This window comes from Trematomus bernacchii, unplaced genomic scaffold (genome assembly GCF_902827165.1).
Source record: "Trematomus bernacchii unplaced genomic scaffold, fTreBer1.1, whole genome shotgun sequence".
NCBI classification, from domain to species: domain Eukaryota; kingdom Metazoa; phylum Chordata; class Actinopteri; order Perciformes; family Nototheniidae; genus Trematomus; species Trematomus bernacchii.
The window spans coordinates 478,367-490,548 of record NW_022987869.1 but is presented as its reverse complement, the minus strand read 5'-3'; the positions used below and the strand labels follow the sequence as shown (position 1 = coordinate 490,548).

The following is a 12,182-nucleotide window of genomic DNA, read 5'->3' as shown; positions in this document are numbered from 1 at the left end:
GTCTGCCTGCTCTCCACAATGATCAATAACAGCGAACGGATGCTCAAAGTAAGTAAAAAATAAACAGAATCACACTAAGCCTGATTAGTGTTTCCTGACTTTATAAAGTGTGTGTGTTTTTTTTTTTACAAATGTGTGGTTGCATTCTAGTCACTTTGCTCAGCGCTACTGCTTGTTACTTTCATTTGCCGTACTCGCCATAAACTGTTATTGCTCAGGTTAATCTCGCCCCCCCTCCGACATAAGCGCGAAGTATTGGTTCTTGGTTCTTGCCGGGCAGCAGAGTGGGGCCAGCTAAGAACCGGTTTTCGGTGCTTAAAGGTGGCTCGGGTGCGGTGGAAACAGGAAGAACCAGAGCTTAATCGGGCTCTAGCCTGCAACCGGTTTGGTGGAAAAGGAGCATTAGAGTCTTTGAAAAGCTCCCCACATTCACCCCGATGGAACACTTTACTCTTTGAGACTTTTTCTGAATTGAGGACTTTTAAAACTGTCCATGGCTTTATCAGAGCAGTGGGCAGTTCGCCACATGCCATACAAGGTTTAAAGAGAAGGTCTTGAGGCAGATACTGGGTGATGATTGTAGGGGTTTAGTTAATATATTTAAATAGTTAAATTACTATTTGCTTTGAAATAGGAAATTAAAAATGTCTACTACAGAAACCTGGCCAACGTGTGAACTGTCAACAAGACAAGGTTGCCTCACTGTAACGGTACGTCCACACGGCAGTGTTGCATGCTTCAATGGAGACGCTTCCCATTCACTTTGAATGGGGTGACGTCACGCTTTGCCGAACTGCATTGTGGTTCCGTCGCGTCGCTTTGCATCCGTTGCTTGCTTCGAAAGTTGAGAAAAGTTCAACTTTTGAAGCGTCGACGGTCGGCCAATCAAATCATATGCCAGTACAAGCTCTAGCCAATCAAACCGCGTGCTTGTGTGTCTGGGGCGGGAGATTAATGTGATTGGTTGTTGGTCGCACGCCAGACACGCCCACCGGCAAGCTTCAACGCGACGCTGCCGTGTGGACGTACCGTAACGGTTGGGTTGGCCATCTGTTAACATTCCCTTTCATCTAACAATGTGACACTTTTTCCACTACAGTGTAGGGCTGTTCGATTATGGCAAAAATCATAATCTCGATTATTTGGGTCAATAATTGATATCACGATTATTAAAAACGATTATCCATTTACTTTGAAAATATCAATTTATTGGAGAAAAAAAATGTTGAACAGTATGTTTTTAACAGTTGATTACCCTGAACTTTAAGTATAATTCAACTGAAAAACCAATAAAAAGAAAATTCATTTGAAAAATGAAAAGAAAATGTAATAATAAAAAAATAATCGTTTTATTTCGATTACGTTGTTTTCGTAATCGTTGCAAGCCATAATCGTAATTGCGATTAAAATACGATTAATTGAGCTGCCCTACTAGTGTAAAGCAAATAGCACAGCCGTTAATTGAAAGACTGCACATTTAAATGCCTCAATAACAATGGTATCAGAGCTGCTGTATGTATGATAAGGTAATGTAATCAATGTTAGTTTACAACTATTTGTGTAACTATTAACATCATCGAAGGAAAATAAATACCCTTTGAAGGAGCTCACTTGTAAAAGCACTAAAAGAAGCACATATCATAACAAATAGCATCTCAACTGATTAAGTATGCTGGATCGGCCACTGAAATATGGCCATGTGTGTTCAAAGTAGGGATGGGAACGATTAATCGAAATTATTCAGGTATTCGAATAATTATTCAGGTTTTTTTTTTTGGGAGGGATGCCTAAATTGATTACATATTATCAAATTGAATAATTCAATGTATACGACAGTGCCATAGCTAAATGTGTTAGGTGATGTCAAAAGGTGTGTTTTGCTCCGCTCACCGGTGCCTCACAGCGGGCAGAGCTGCAGGTGCTGATCTCTCTCTCTCTCTCGCGTCCGGTTATACTTCACTCGCGTTTATGTCCAAATCCATCAGATCTAGCTAGTTCTAGCTAATGATATGGCTGCTGCCCCTCCCTACACGCAGATCACGCAGACTCAAACCTCATCTTATGCCCAAATGCGGCGCAAATGCGCTCCGCAGCCGTTGCGAGGTTCCGGCGCTAACAGTTCATGAGCGTGCTCCCCCGCCCCCTGTCAACACTCGCGACACATGAGTGGCCAGCCTAAACAACAATAAGCACTGCTTGGCAACCGTGTGTGGCGGCAAAGTACATAGACATTTTGACAGGAGAGATTTAGTTTTGCCGGTATTCAACATATTTTACCAGTCATAGTCAGGTAATTAATTACACTCTAAGAAGAGTCCTACACAGACATGGCGTCAAAAAGGAGTAATGTGTGGAAATATTTCGACCAGGTTAGAGAGTGCGGTGTAGAGTGCAAACTATGCCAAATTAAACTCATATATACATACTATACCTTGCTATACCCGCAACCTCCGTTCCAGCTGAGAGGGTCTTCTCTACAGCTGGCCTGATTGTGAATCGCCTCCGCACATGAAAGCTGTAGGCCTATAGCTGTCAAACTGTGATCACCAGTTCAATACATTTGACAAATTCGACTTGGTTTCTATACTTATTTGAACATGTATTTATTTATTTCCAAAACTTATTGAAAAAAAATGTTTATAAAAAAAATGTCTAACATTTTTTTTTCACACAATTTTTTTAAATTATAGGATATGTACATTTCGGTTAACCGTTTTTTGGGGGGTATATACATTTGCTTTCAAATTCCCATCCCTAGTTCAAAGTGATAATAGTTCCTGTAAATGTGTCAGAGCAAGATGCAGAGACAAAACAAACATGTGCTAATCTACAACTAAACTCACTATTCAGGGCAAACACTGTGAGCTCAATCTTAGGCCCCGCTCACACGGGACCGTTTGCGTTTATGCACAGTATGCGTATTCAAAAAAGTCTTCCGTTCACATGCATTAGTTTCATTTAACGTGTCTGTTCAAACGAGGCCGCTGGAAACGCTGTAGTACATATGCCGTGCCCGTAAGTGGCGCTGTAACTTCCGCCAAAATACACCAAAAGCAGCAGAAGAAGACCCAGAAGCAGCCGCGCAACAATGTTGCCATGGCTACCCTTCCAGTGTTGCCAACTTGGCGACTTTCTCGTTAAATTCGGCAGCTTTCCAAACCCTCCGGCTACTTATTTTTGTCAAAAGCGACTAACGACTAATTTAACGACTTGTAATGGTGTTATTAGGGACTTTTCTGGTGTTTGGAGACTCACATATTGTTCAGCAGTTAACGAGCCGCGGGTGCTGCCGTGAGCCCCTCTGCCCTCCCATAGTACTCACAGGCGCTCACCCCGCAGCAGCTCAGCTGCAGTCAGAGCAGAGAGGAGACAGCCACACTCTCCCGCGTCGAGACGGCAAATGAATTGCGCATGAGCGGGATTTAAATGTAAAATGTAAATGTTTCTCAGAAAGAGAGATATTCTCTACAAACACCGGGTGAGATCCTCCTTTGTCAATATAATGGATCAATGCATGAAATCTGACTCTGTTTATTTTGTTTAAGGAGTATATTGGGCGTTAACAATTCTGGTTTGCCTTTTATAATATTATTTCATTCAAGAACCCCTTGTGCGTTTAATTAACACAGCTATTTTTGATAGTTGCTACAGCAGTGAGCAGGAGAGGCGGGGCTATCGCTATTTTTTCAGGAAATATTCGTATAGAGGTGATTACACGGACTCGGTTGACCCCCCAGAGCGTTTCGTTTGCAAATCTATCCACCTTGGGACCCCGTTATCGTTTGTGGGGTCAGTTTCTATCGGCCTCGTGTAAATAATAGGGCTATACGCACGCGAAACTATGCAGATACAAGCAGTTTTCTCCTCGTGTAAACGGCGCCTTAATCTGCAAGAAGGCACCTTGTGCAGGATATAGATGTAGTCTATACTGCTAAAATATTAAAAAGGAGGAATAAATAGACAAGGCACAGTCAACTTCTGTATTTTGGTCTCAGTTACCCATAAAGCCAAAGGCACGTTAAGCTAATCCATGCATTCAGTGTGCACATGTCCGGACAATGAGGTGAGCAGTAACAGCACAGAGATTCTCAACACTAAACAAACACTGCACACATACCAGCACTTTCCAACACGTCCATTGAGGATATCTTCTCCACAGCAACTGAAACAGAAAAAATGTATAGGTTAATCTTTCAGGTGATCTTAAAAAAGGAGCATGACCTGTTCTTGTAGTTTTAGGAAAAGTGTGGGAACACAAGGAATATCTAAACCGACTGACTAAAACAAGTTTGTTTCGCCATGTTCCAAGCAGCTTTCACTACCAGAGGCCACCTTAAATTCAGGCAGGAGAAAAAGTAAGATAAATGTGGAGAACATTGACAAATCCTCTTGCCAAGTCCATCCTTATGTAGGTGCACACACATTCTTTTGTAAAATGATCCAGGAATAGTGTGAGGTGGGAAGTACATTTACTCAAATACTGTACTTAAGTACAATTTTGAGGTACTTTACTTGAGTATTAAAAAGTAAAAGTATAGAGTAGAGTACGAGTTTGAATGCAGGACTTTTAATTGTAATTAAGTATTTTGACAATAATGTATTGGTACTTTTACTCGAGTAAAGGATCTCAAACCCTGCTCCACCACTGATACAGGGATGAAACTGCTGCGATCAGAAGTGCCTTCACGCGGTTTCCGACCTATGACACATGTTACTCCTCTGTACCGGCAGTGCGTCAGAAAATCCACGTCACAACTAACACTCACGTTTCCATTATTTTATTTCCAATCAAGCGCTTAGCTTTAGTTTTCAGGTGAAACTGTGCTTTTCTAAATGAAAACATTGCTGTTTGCCAGCCGCTCATTTTGTTTGGTTCCATTTACTTTTTCGAATAAATGGTAACAAATCTAAAAAGGCAAAGACTCAACTGAGAAACCACAGCAGCTAACCAACATGCTAGATAGCGCCGGTTTGTTGTAGCATGCTAATGCCGGCTGGGTTGATTACTTTTAAAACTGCTTTGACAGGGCTCTACAAGTTACAACAACACGATTTAGTCTAGCGCCTAAGTAACATGTACATAATTAATACGTTGTAGTTAAAGTTGCAGTGTCAGGTATATCATGTTAATTACTGCTACACCAAAAAGCTAGCTATTTTTGTAGCGCTTCAAGAACGCATGTGAGCTAGCCACCCAGCCCCGGCTCCTGTTAGCAACTAGCTAACTGCTAGCTAAAGTAGCCCCCCAACGTGTCTGTGAACTTACCGACAGAATCGAGATTTTCCGAGTGTTCATTCATGGGAAAAGTCGGAACAAATTCGACGGCATTCACGTTGGGCACAAATGGTTTAGCGTTCACATTAAAGGCTGTGAATGCTTCTTCAAGTGTTCCGTCGATTGTGGCCTCCACATCGTCCTCTTGTTCCCAGGAATCAGGGGCAGTGTCTCTCGGGTCCATCGTGGGTCTTAGATTTTCACAGCTGTGAGATTTAAGTTAACGTTACGCAGTTATTTGCCAACACAAGTGTCCGCCCAAAACCCGGCGTTAAGGTCCCCCCTTGAAGTAATTGAGAGCGTCCCAACTCCAAGTGTAATGTTATGTCTCCAATTCAGGTGAATAAAGCAGCCGGTTTCTAACGGGGAGACGCCAGAGAGGATATTCGACTCAGCACTCCCAGAGACAGTCCGCGTGAGCTAATGCGTCCCGTCAATCGACGTGCTACACGTAGTGAACCCTGGGATATGAAGTCTTTTTTCAAAGCGGAAAACGTTTGCCTTGAAAGACTCCTGGGGGCAAGAAAACTACGTTCCCCAAAGACTTGTAATAGTCCGTTTACGTTAGTAGTTTCTGACCTTTTTCAGAACTGCAGATTCGATTCGTTGCGATTTTCACTTGTATGTTATGCTTACGTAATTAACTTAAAATATAATATGTATTGATTATATTGATGAGACAAATGTTACTTTTCACAGTGAAATTCCTATATATTCTGGGATTTGCAAACGTTGTGGTCACGACTACTGTAACAATAATATCAGTATTCAAAACGTTTTTCCGCTACCCCAAAAAAGCACGCCAAAACAGCAATTTACAGAGCTTGTGATTTAATAAAAATGTTAGGCTTTTCAACACAAAAATATAAAAAAATGTTAATTATCTGAATTCAATCCCTTTTATTTCCTTTCATTTCACACATTAATGCATTTTATCTTTGGGCACATTAGGCGTATCACAGCTTTGTAATCATACATAGGCCTACAAACTAAACCGAATAAATCAACATAGTATATTGGTTGAATGTCCTCAATCCCCACAAATATGATACACACCTTTTCCCATACAAAGAATCCTCTGGGATTATTTCTGTTAAATTAACTGAAACACATTGTGTTGCTTACATAACAACAATCTCAGAATGTTTAAAATATGCCTGCAGGCATTACAGTGATCAAATAATTACTTACCAGTTCTGACAATATTAAATGAAGTAATTATTACTGCCACAACATAATATAATATTGACGGAGGTGAGAACAGATACTGTTTTGCAAGTCACAAATAATATTAATTAATCCTTTTAATGTATTTTCAAATAAATAAAAAAACACAATGCAAATTAAGTAGAGCCTAAACCATTGACATTCAAGACTCTTATTCTCCTTCTATTATTTACTGGTGAGACTGCTGTTTATTATTATTTTGTTGCAGTTGTTAAGGCCGCAGTTTGCAAGAAAGTGACAAATGTAGATTTAATTTCAGTCCAACATGCCTCAAACAAATAGAGTTTTAGTTTTTACGTTTTCATTCTACAGATTACTCAAATTAATTTGGATTCTCCTTCTATCCTCTTTATAGATACACTTAAGTATCAACAATTTTTTCTTGTCATTTGTCAAATTCTGTTACAAGGCCTTAAATCACATTTAGACACAGAACATTTCCATATTGTAATTTTCATTTTTTTTCATAAATGTCCTTTTTGGCATTGTTTTTGTTTATCTTGTTACCATTTGTTTATTGCTACACCTGCCAGAAACCTATGTCTCATGTAAAAATACAGACTTAAAGAATGTACTGCTCAACTGAGCCACCAAGATGCTAGCTGCATCAATTCCCATCATTACAGAGGAAGACTCAAAAACATAAGCAGAGCTGATTTGACAAATCTAACTGAACCACAGACAGCTGTGGGCTAGAAAACTTTGAATGTATTCTGTTGAGAGACAGACTTTATCCAAAATGTCAAAGCGTTTGTGCATTGTAAAGTAAAGATATAAAATGTTCTGCTAATCAAATGTAATCAATAACTCAGACAGTGACAGAGGACGGTTCAGGACATTTCACTGTATCAAATCAAAAGTTGTATTGATTTGGCTTTGCATTATATTCACATAAAAATAATCAACAACATTCTGCTTCATTTACACCATGTTCTTAATTAAATAAAGAACAGTAGTAAATCAATTATCTACAGAACAAGTGCAATTACGCTGAAATAGATTATTTTGCAATATTTATCCTCACTGTTAATTCCCTCATAAACCTGTATTCAATCCACATTTTACAACTCTTTACAGTAAACATTTAAAAACATTTTTTTTCAATTTTGACACCTTCATGAGAGACATTCTAAACCATTCTGCCAAACCCATAAAGGCTCATTCACCTTCATTCAATCCCAAAATGCTTAATATCCCCGTTGCATCAAAAGTAGATATCAGGCGACAGTCTCGTGGTTCAGACAAGTTGCTATCATGTTAAGTGTGACGTCATACACACTTCCCATATGTTCATGTCCAAAGCAATGTCTAAACCCATTGGTGACACATTAAGGCCCCTAGACCAAGCTAATTCTTGAAGTTGCCAAACGGGGGTACTACACTTTCGTGTCGGTTTGTGACGTCATTCTGCCCAAACAAACTTTTTCCAACTGACTTACATTGGGAAAGAGGTGTCTGTAAATCAGCGGATATCTCTTTTGAGCTAAATCTAGTACCCACGATGAACAATGAAAAGCAAAGGTCCCTAATGTTTAAAAAGCATTAAAAGCCGAATCCATAGTTATTTTCCCTCTCAATTCATTAGACTGAGCAGAGAGTGGGCGGGATGTTGCAGTTGGAGGCGGGGCTTAAGGCTGGGAGGCGGGGTTTCAAAACTATGCAATTTAAAATGCTCTATGAGCCCAATGGAAGATCAGCGGAAGAGCTAGTGATGAATGATCCAGGTACATTTGCATTTGTTAGTTAAAGTTAAAGCATTAAAGTCAGGACACTTCGGCTTCATCCACCACTGAGCAACCTTCATTGGAAAAACTGCCCGCCGGCAGAGTTTCCAGTTATCTTCATTCATCACTGGCCTACGATTAGTTATAATGTCCTGTGGGCAGTCTGTCCTGTGTCACACCATGGTGTTAATAGTTGGTTGTAGCAGCACTCACATTGAGAGTTTGCTTGTACATTTCTGACCCTGTAAGAGTTTTTGAAGCAGGCTGTCTTTGGTTCTCACAGAGAAGTCTACAGTTTGAATTGCCAGCCACAGATTTCACTACATCTCTCTCACAATCGACTGACAGCTGATAGGATCTACCCAAAAAAATGAAAACATCATCAGCATGTTATCTGTGATGATTTATACCGAAAGACGTCAAAGGGACTAGTGCAAAAGACGAGACATTAGTGTCTCCAAGCCCAGCAGAACGGTCAAACTAAAGAACAAATAAACAATAAAAACCTTTGGCCCTTTGATATGGCACTGGAAAATGTTTAAATGCTAACCCTGGACACGAAGGACTTTGACCCAGGTCTGGCAGGATGTTTTAGGCGAAAAAGAAATATCTCTACAGTAAATAAACCTGTGAGAGGACGTTGCTGAGGTTCCATAATCGACACAAACAATACATTTAGATATAAATTAAAAATAATTACTCCTACCCGGCTGCATGTGCAATTTCAAAGGGCATTTGATTTTGATCCACAAAGCTGTGGCTGCAGTTTATAGGGCCACTGTTAGTGCACAACCTTGAGATTATTACAGTTAAGTCATATTACTTCAGCAAAAGTCACAAAATCAAAAATAATTTATATACTAAAGAAGTCATATCATGGGAACAAAGTCTTAATATTCAGAGAAGAAATGTAAAGTGTACCAAGATACAAAGTATTTTTATTACTCCTGTGTAAATCGTTCTAACAAATGTGTCTTTATTGCTATAAAATCATTACTTGTTTTCTTGTGAAGTTACCACTTTCAAAGGTTGTCTCATAATATGCCTTTTATCACATTCTTAGGCCTGTACTTTTTTGCCTTCTTAATATGTTAAATCATTTTGTAATCGTACAATCACATATTTGTTTTTGTAATACTCTGACTTTTCCTCAGGATATTAAAACATTATGTTCATGGCATTGTGACTTTATCCTTATTTAGATTTATTTCAGTGCAAACATGAAGGGAGTGTTTGAAGCTGGAGAGCAGGCTACAGCTACTATCAGCAGGTCATTTGTTTTATTAAATAGATCATTATACTTGATTATAAATAATTATAGTAAGTCATTTCCTGGGTTAAATATATAACATCTGTGTAGAATATTTACAGTGGCTACTCCGCTGCTCTGATGAGATCAGGGTGTACAACTCACCGCTGGGCAGCACGGCCCTCTGAAAGGGAAAGATCCCCCTAAACACTTCTCTGTTGTTTAGTGTACTCTTGTTTCACATCCTTAAACATCAATGTGCAGCTGGAATCATGGGGAGACCCCGCAGAGATGAGGCAGGGGTACTCATTTCACTCCATCACTAGGGGTATAATAATTCATGTTTTTGTATGAAAGAAAGCTAATGATTCATCTTATTTTCACTTATGGGAGTAAGTCTAGTTGCGAGCTCAGAGTCCACAGTGAACCCGGGAATGTTTAGTACCCCAAAGCTTTATGATAAAAATGTAGAGTTTCCCAGAAACTGCCGGATGCTAACCCTGCTAACCATATGTTGGTCAATTTGCACAATTAGCACAAGTTGCATTCATTGGCATATGGAACCATTTTGGAGTGGTTTTCGGAGTTATTGAGGATGCTGAATGCATTTCTGCCATTTTCAGGATAAAAAATGGTAAAGATAGTGGCCATATTTATACCCCAGGTGGGCTGATTTTGATGAATTTTGAGTCGATTTAAAAGTTTTAGGGGACTCAAAACTGCCATTGTTGATCCTGAACATTTCAGAAAATGAATTCAGCATCCTCAATAATCCTCAATAATGCATATGCTTAATAATGTTAATTAATGCAACTTGTAATAATTATGCAAATTTCCCAACATATGCAAGTTAGCATCCAGCAGTTTCTATGTGCTGGGGACCCTACTATACATTTAACTTTGGGGTAATCAACATTTCAGGGTTCTCACTGCTGGCAATTAGACTAAGTGGTTAAAAGGCATTCTGAAAATGATAGGAAACAAATTCCTCAGAATGCAGGTAAAATATGGAATGACTAAAAACTAGAATGCACTCGGAAGAGATCAGGGGTGGACGTCCCCTTTGACAAACAGACCAAACAGCTCCATCAGCGTCCCCACACTACTGGAAGAGTTGGATTCACAACATAAGAACACCTCTCTTAGGCTGGTAGCATTCAGAGGACGGCTGGAGGACACACCTATCTCCCGCTCTGCTCTGCCTCCTGGCCTTCAGGCTGCCTCTCCTCCTCCTCCTCCTCCTCCTCTTCCTCCTCCACCTCCACGTGTGTGTGCTCCTCCACAGCAGGCTCCTGGGTTTCCTCCACCACAGCATCAGCGGCAGAGTGTGAGTCCTCCTCAGGGGGAGAGGAGGGTGGGGGGATGCCCGGAGAGCTGCTCCCCTCCCTTGGTGTCTCCTCAGCTTGTCCGATGGAGCTGGTTTCACTGAAGGAGTCAGAGCCCCCCCCTGAGCGCCGGAATAACCTCTGACCTGTGAGGACATCGAAAGACAGGAAGAGTATAATGTGAGAGTGAAGTCCCCGTCAGTGAGAGAAAGTACCAGTGGCGTAGCCACCATAGGGGTGGGCCCAGGCCCACCCAGTTTACTCATTGGCCCACCCTGAGAAAGCTTCGGTGTAACTTTTAATTTTTTTAATTTATTTTTTTTTAATTATTATTATAAAAAAATGTATTCACCCATTGAGAATATCCAAGCATTCAAAGTGAAATTCAAGTGAACAAATATCGAGTTGAATTAATGTTGTATGTGTTTTATCCTCTGAACCGAACTCATTTACGGTAAAAACTGGTTGTTGGTTCCGGCGCGCGCCATAGTAACGTGAGAGACGCAGAGAGCTGCCTGCAAATGATGGCTCAAAGTTCACTAATGAACTTTGGTTTTAAGAAAAAAGCCAGACTCCAAGAAGAGCCCCCACTGCCCTCATCTAGCAGCGATCCAGGGCCAGGCTCTCCGACTAGTCTGGAGACTGTTACGGCCGCTTGCTCCACGGCGCTAGCAGTGCTCCCTCCCGCTCCCGGTCGTCAGCATGAAGCAGGTGTAGGCGTACCCGCTGGTCTGTCTGCAATTGATGAACCGCCTTCACAGCCAACATTGAAGAAGTTCCCTTACACTCTAAATCATGGGAAAGCAAGGTGCTTCTTATCGAGGTGGTATAGAGATTTTCCCTGGGTGGAATACAGCGCAAGTAGGGACGCGCTTTTCTGCAAAATGTGCAGACATTTCCCCAGCCCAGGAGCTGAAGGTGCATTTACGAGGGATATGTAGACTGGAAGCACCTGCGTAAGTCGTTGGAGAGACATAAAAAAAGCGAGGACCACTGCAAGTCCATGAGCAGGTTTGAATGCTACAACCTATTGTTGCTGTTACGTAGTGCAATACAAGAGTAAATAACCCAATTTGTGTTCTGTGAAACTGAAAAGGATATTACATTGTTTTTGTTACTTTCGTTGCAGTTGTAAATGTGTCTTAAATGTAATTTAGGTTAACTTCCTGTGTTATTTAGATGCTTTTATTTTGAAGGCGAGTTTACGCTGTTGACAGGAAGTCGTTGTTGCTATAGAAACAACGTGACGGAGAAAAGGAGCAGAGATTAATCTACATATAAAGACGGAGAAAGTAAAGGATAAAGTTTATGTTTAAGTTTAGCACCCCCCAAAGAGGCACAAAGTTGGTATTAACTATAATATAAACATGTAGGTTGTGTCC

General features: G+C 40.6%; 2 protein-coding genes across 4 annotated transcripts in view; both read right to left on the bottom strand.

Annotated features, from left to right (window-relative positions):
- gspt1l (G1 to S phase transition 1, like) overlaps positions 1-5,700 on the bottom strand; it is a 28,440-nt gene extending 22,740 nt beyond the window's left edge. The window contains exons 1-2 of the mRNA XM_034113769.1: positions 5,267-5,700; positions 4,118-4,162 (exon numbers count right to left, since the gene is read on the bottom strand). Of these exons, the coding sequence (XP_033969660.1) occupies positions 4,118-4,162; positions 5,267-5,459 (238 nt within the window). The 5' untranslated portion in view covers positions 5,460-5,700. The remainder of the gene's footprint in view (positions 1-4,117; positions 4,163-5,266) is intronic.
- Positions 5,701-6,089: 389 nt separating this feature from the next.
- Positions 6,090-12,182, bottom strand: part of pdxdc1 (pyridoxal-dependent decarboxylase domain containing 1) — a 41,970-nt gene continuing 35,877 nt past the window's right edge. For all 3 annotated transcript variants that reach the window (XM_034113765.1, XM_034113764.1, XM_034113767.1), the window contains one exon: positions 6,090-10,946. In XM_034113765.1, coding sequence (XP_033969656.1) covers positions 10,657-10,946 — 290 coding nt within the window. In that variant the 3' untranslated portion in view covers positions 6,090-10,656. The remainder of the gene's footprint in view (positions 10,947-12,182) is intronic.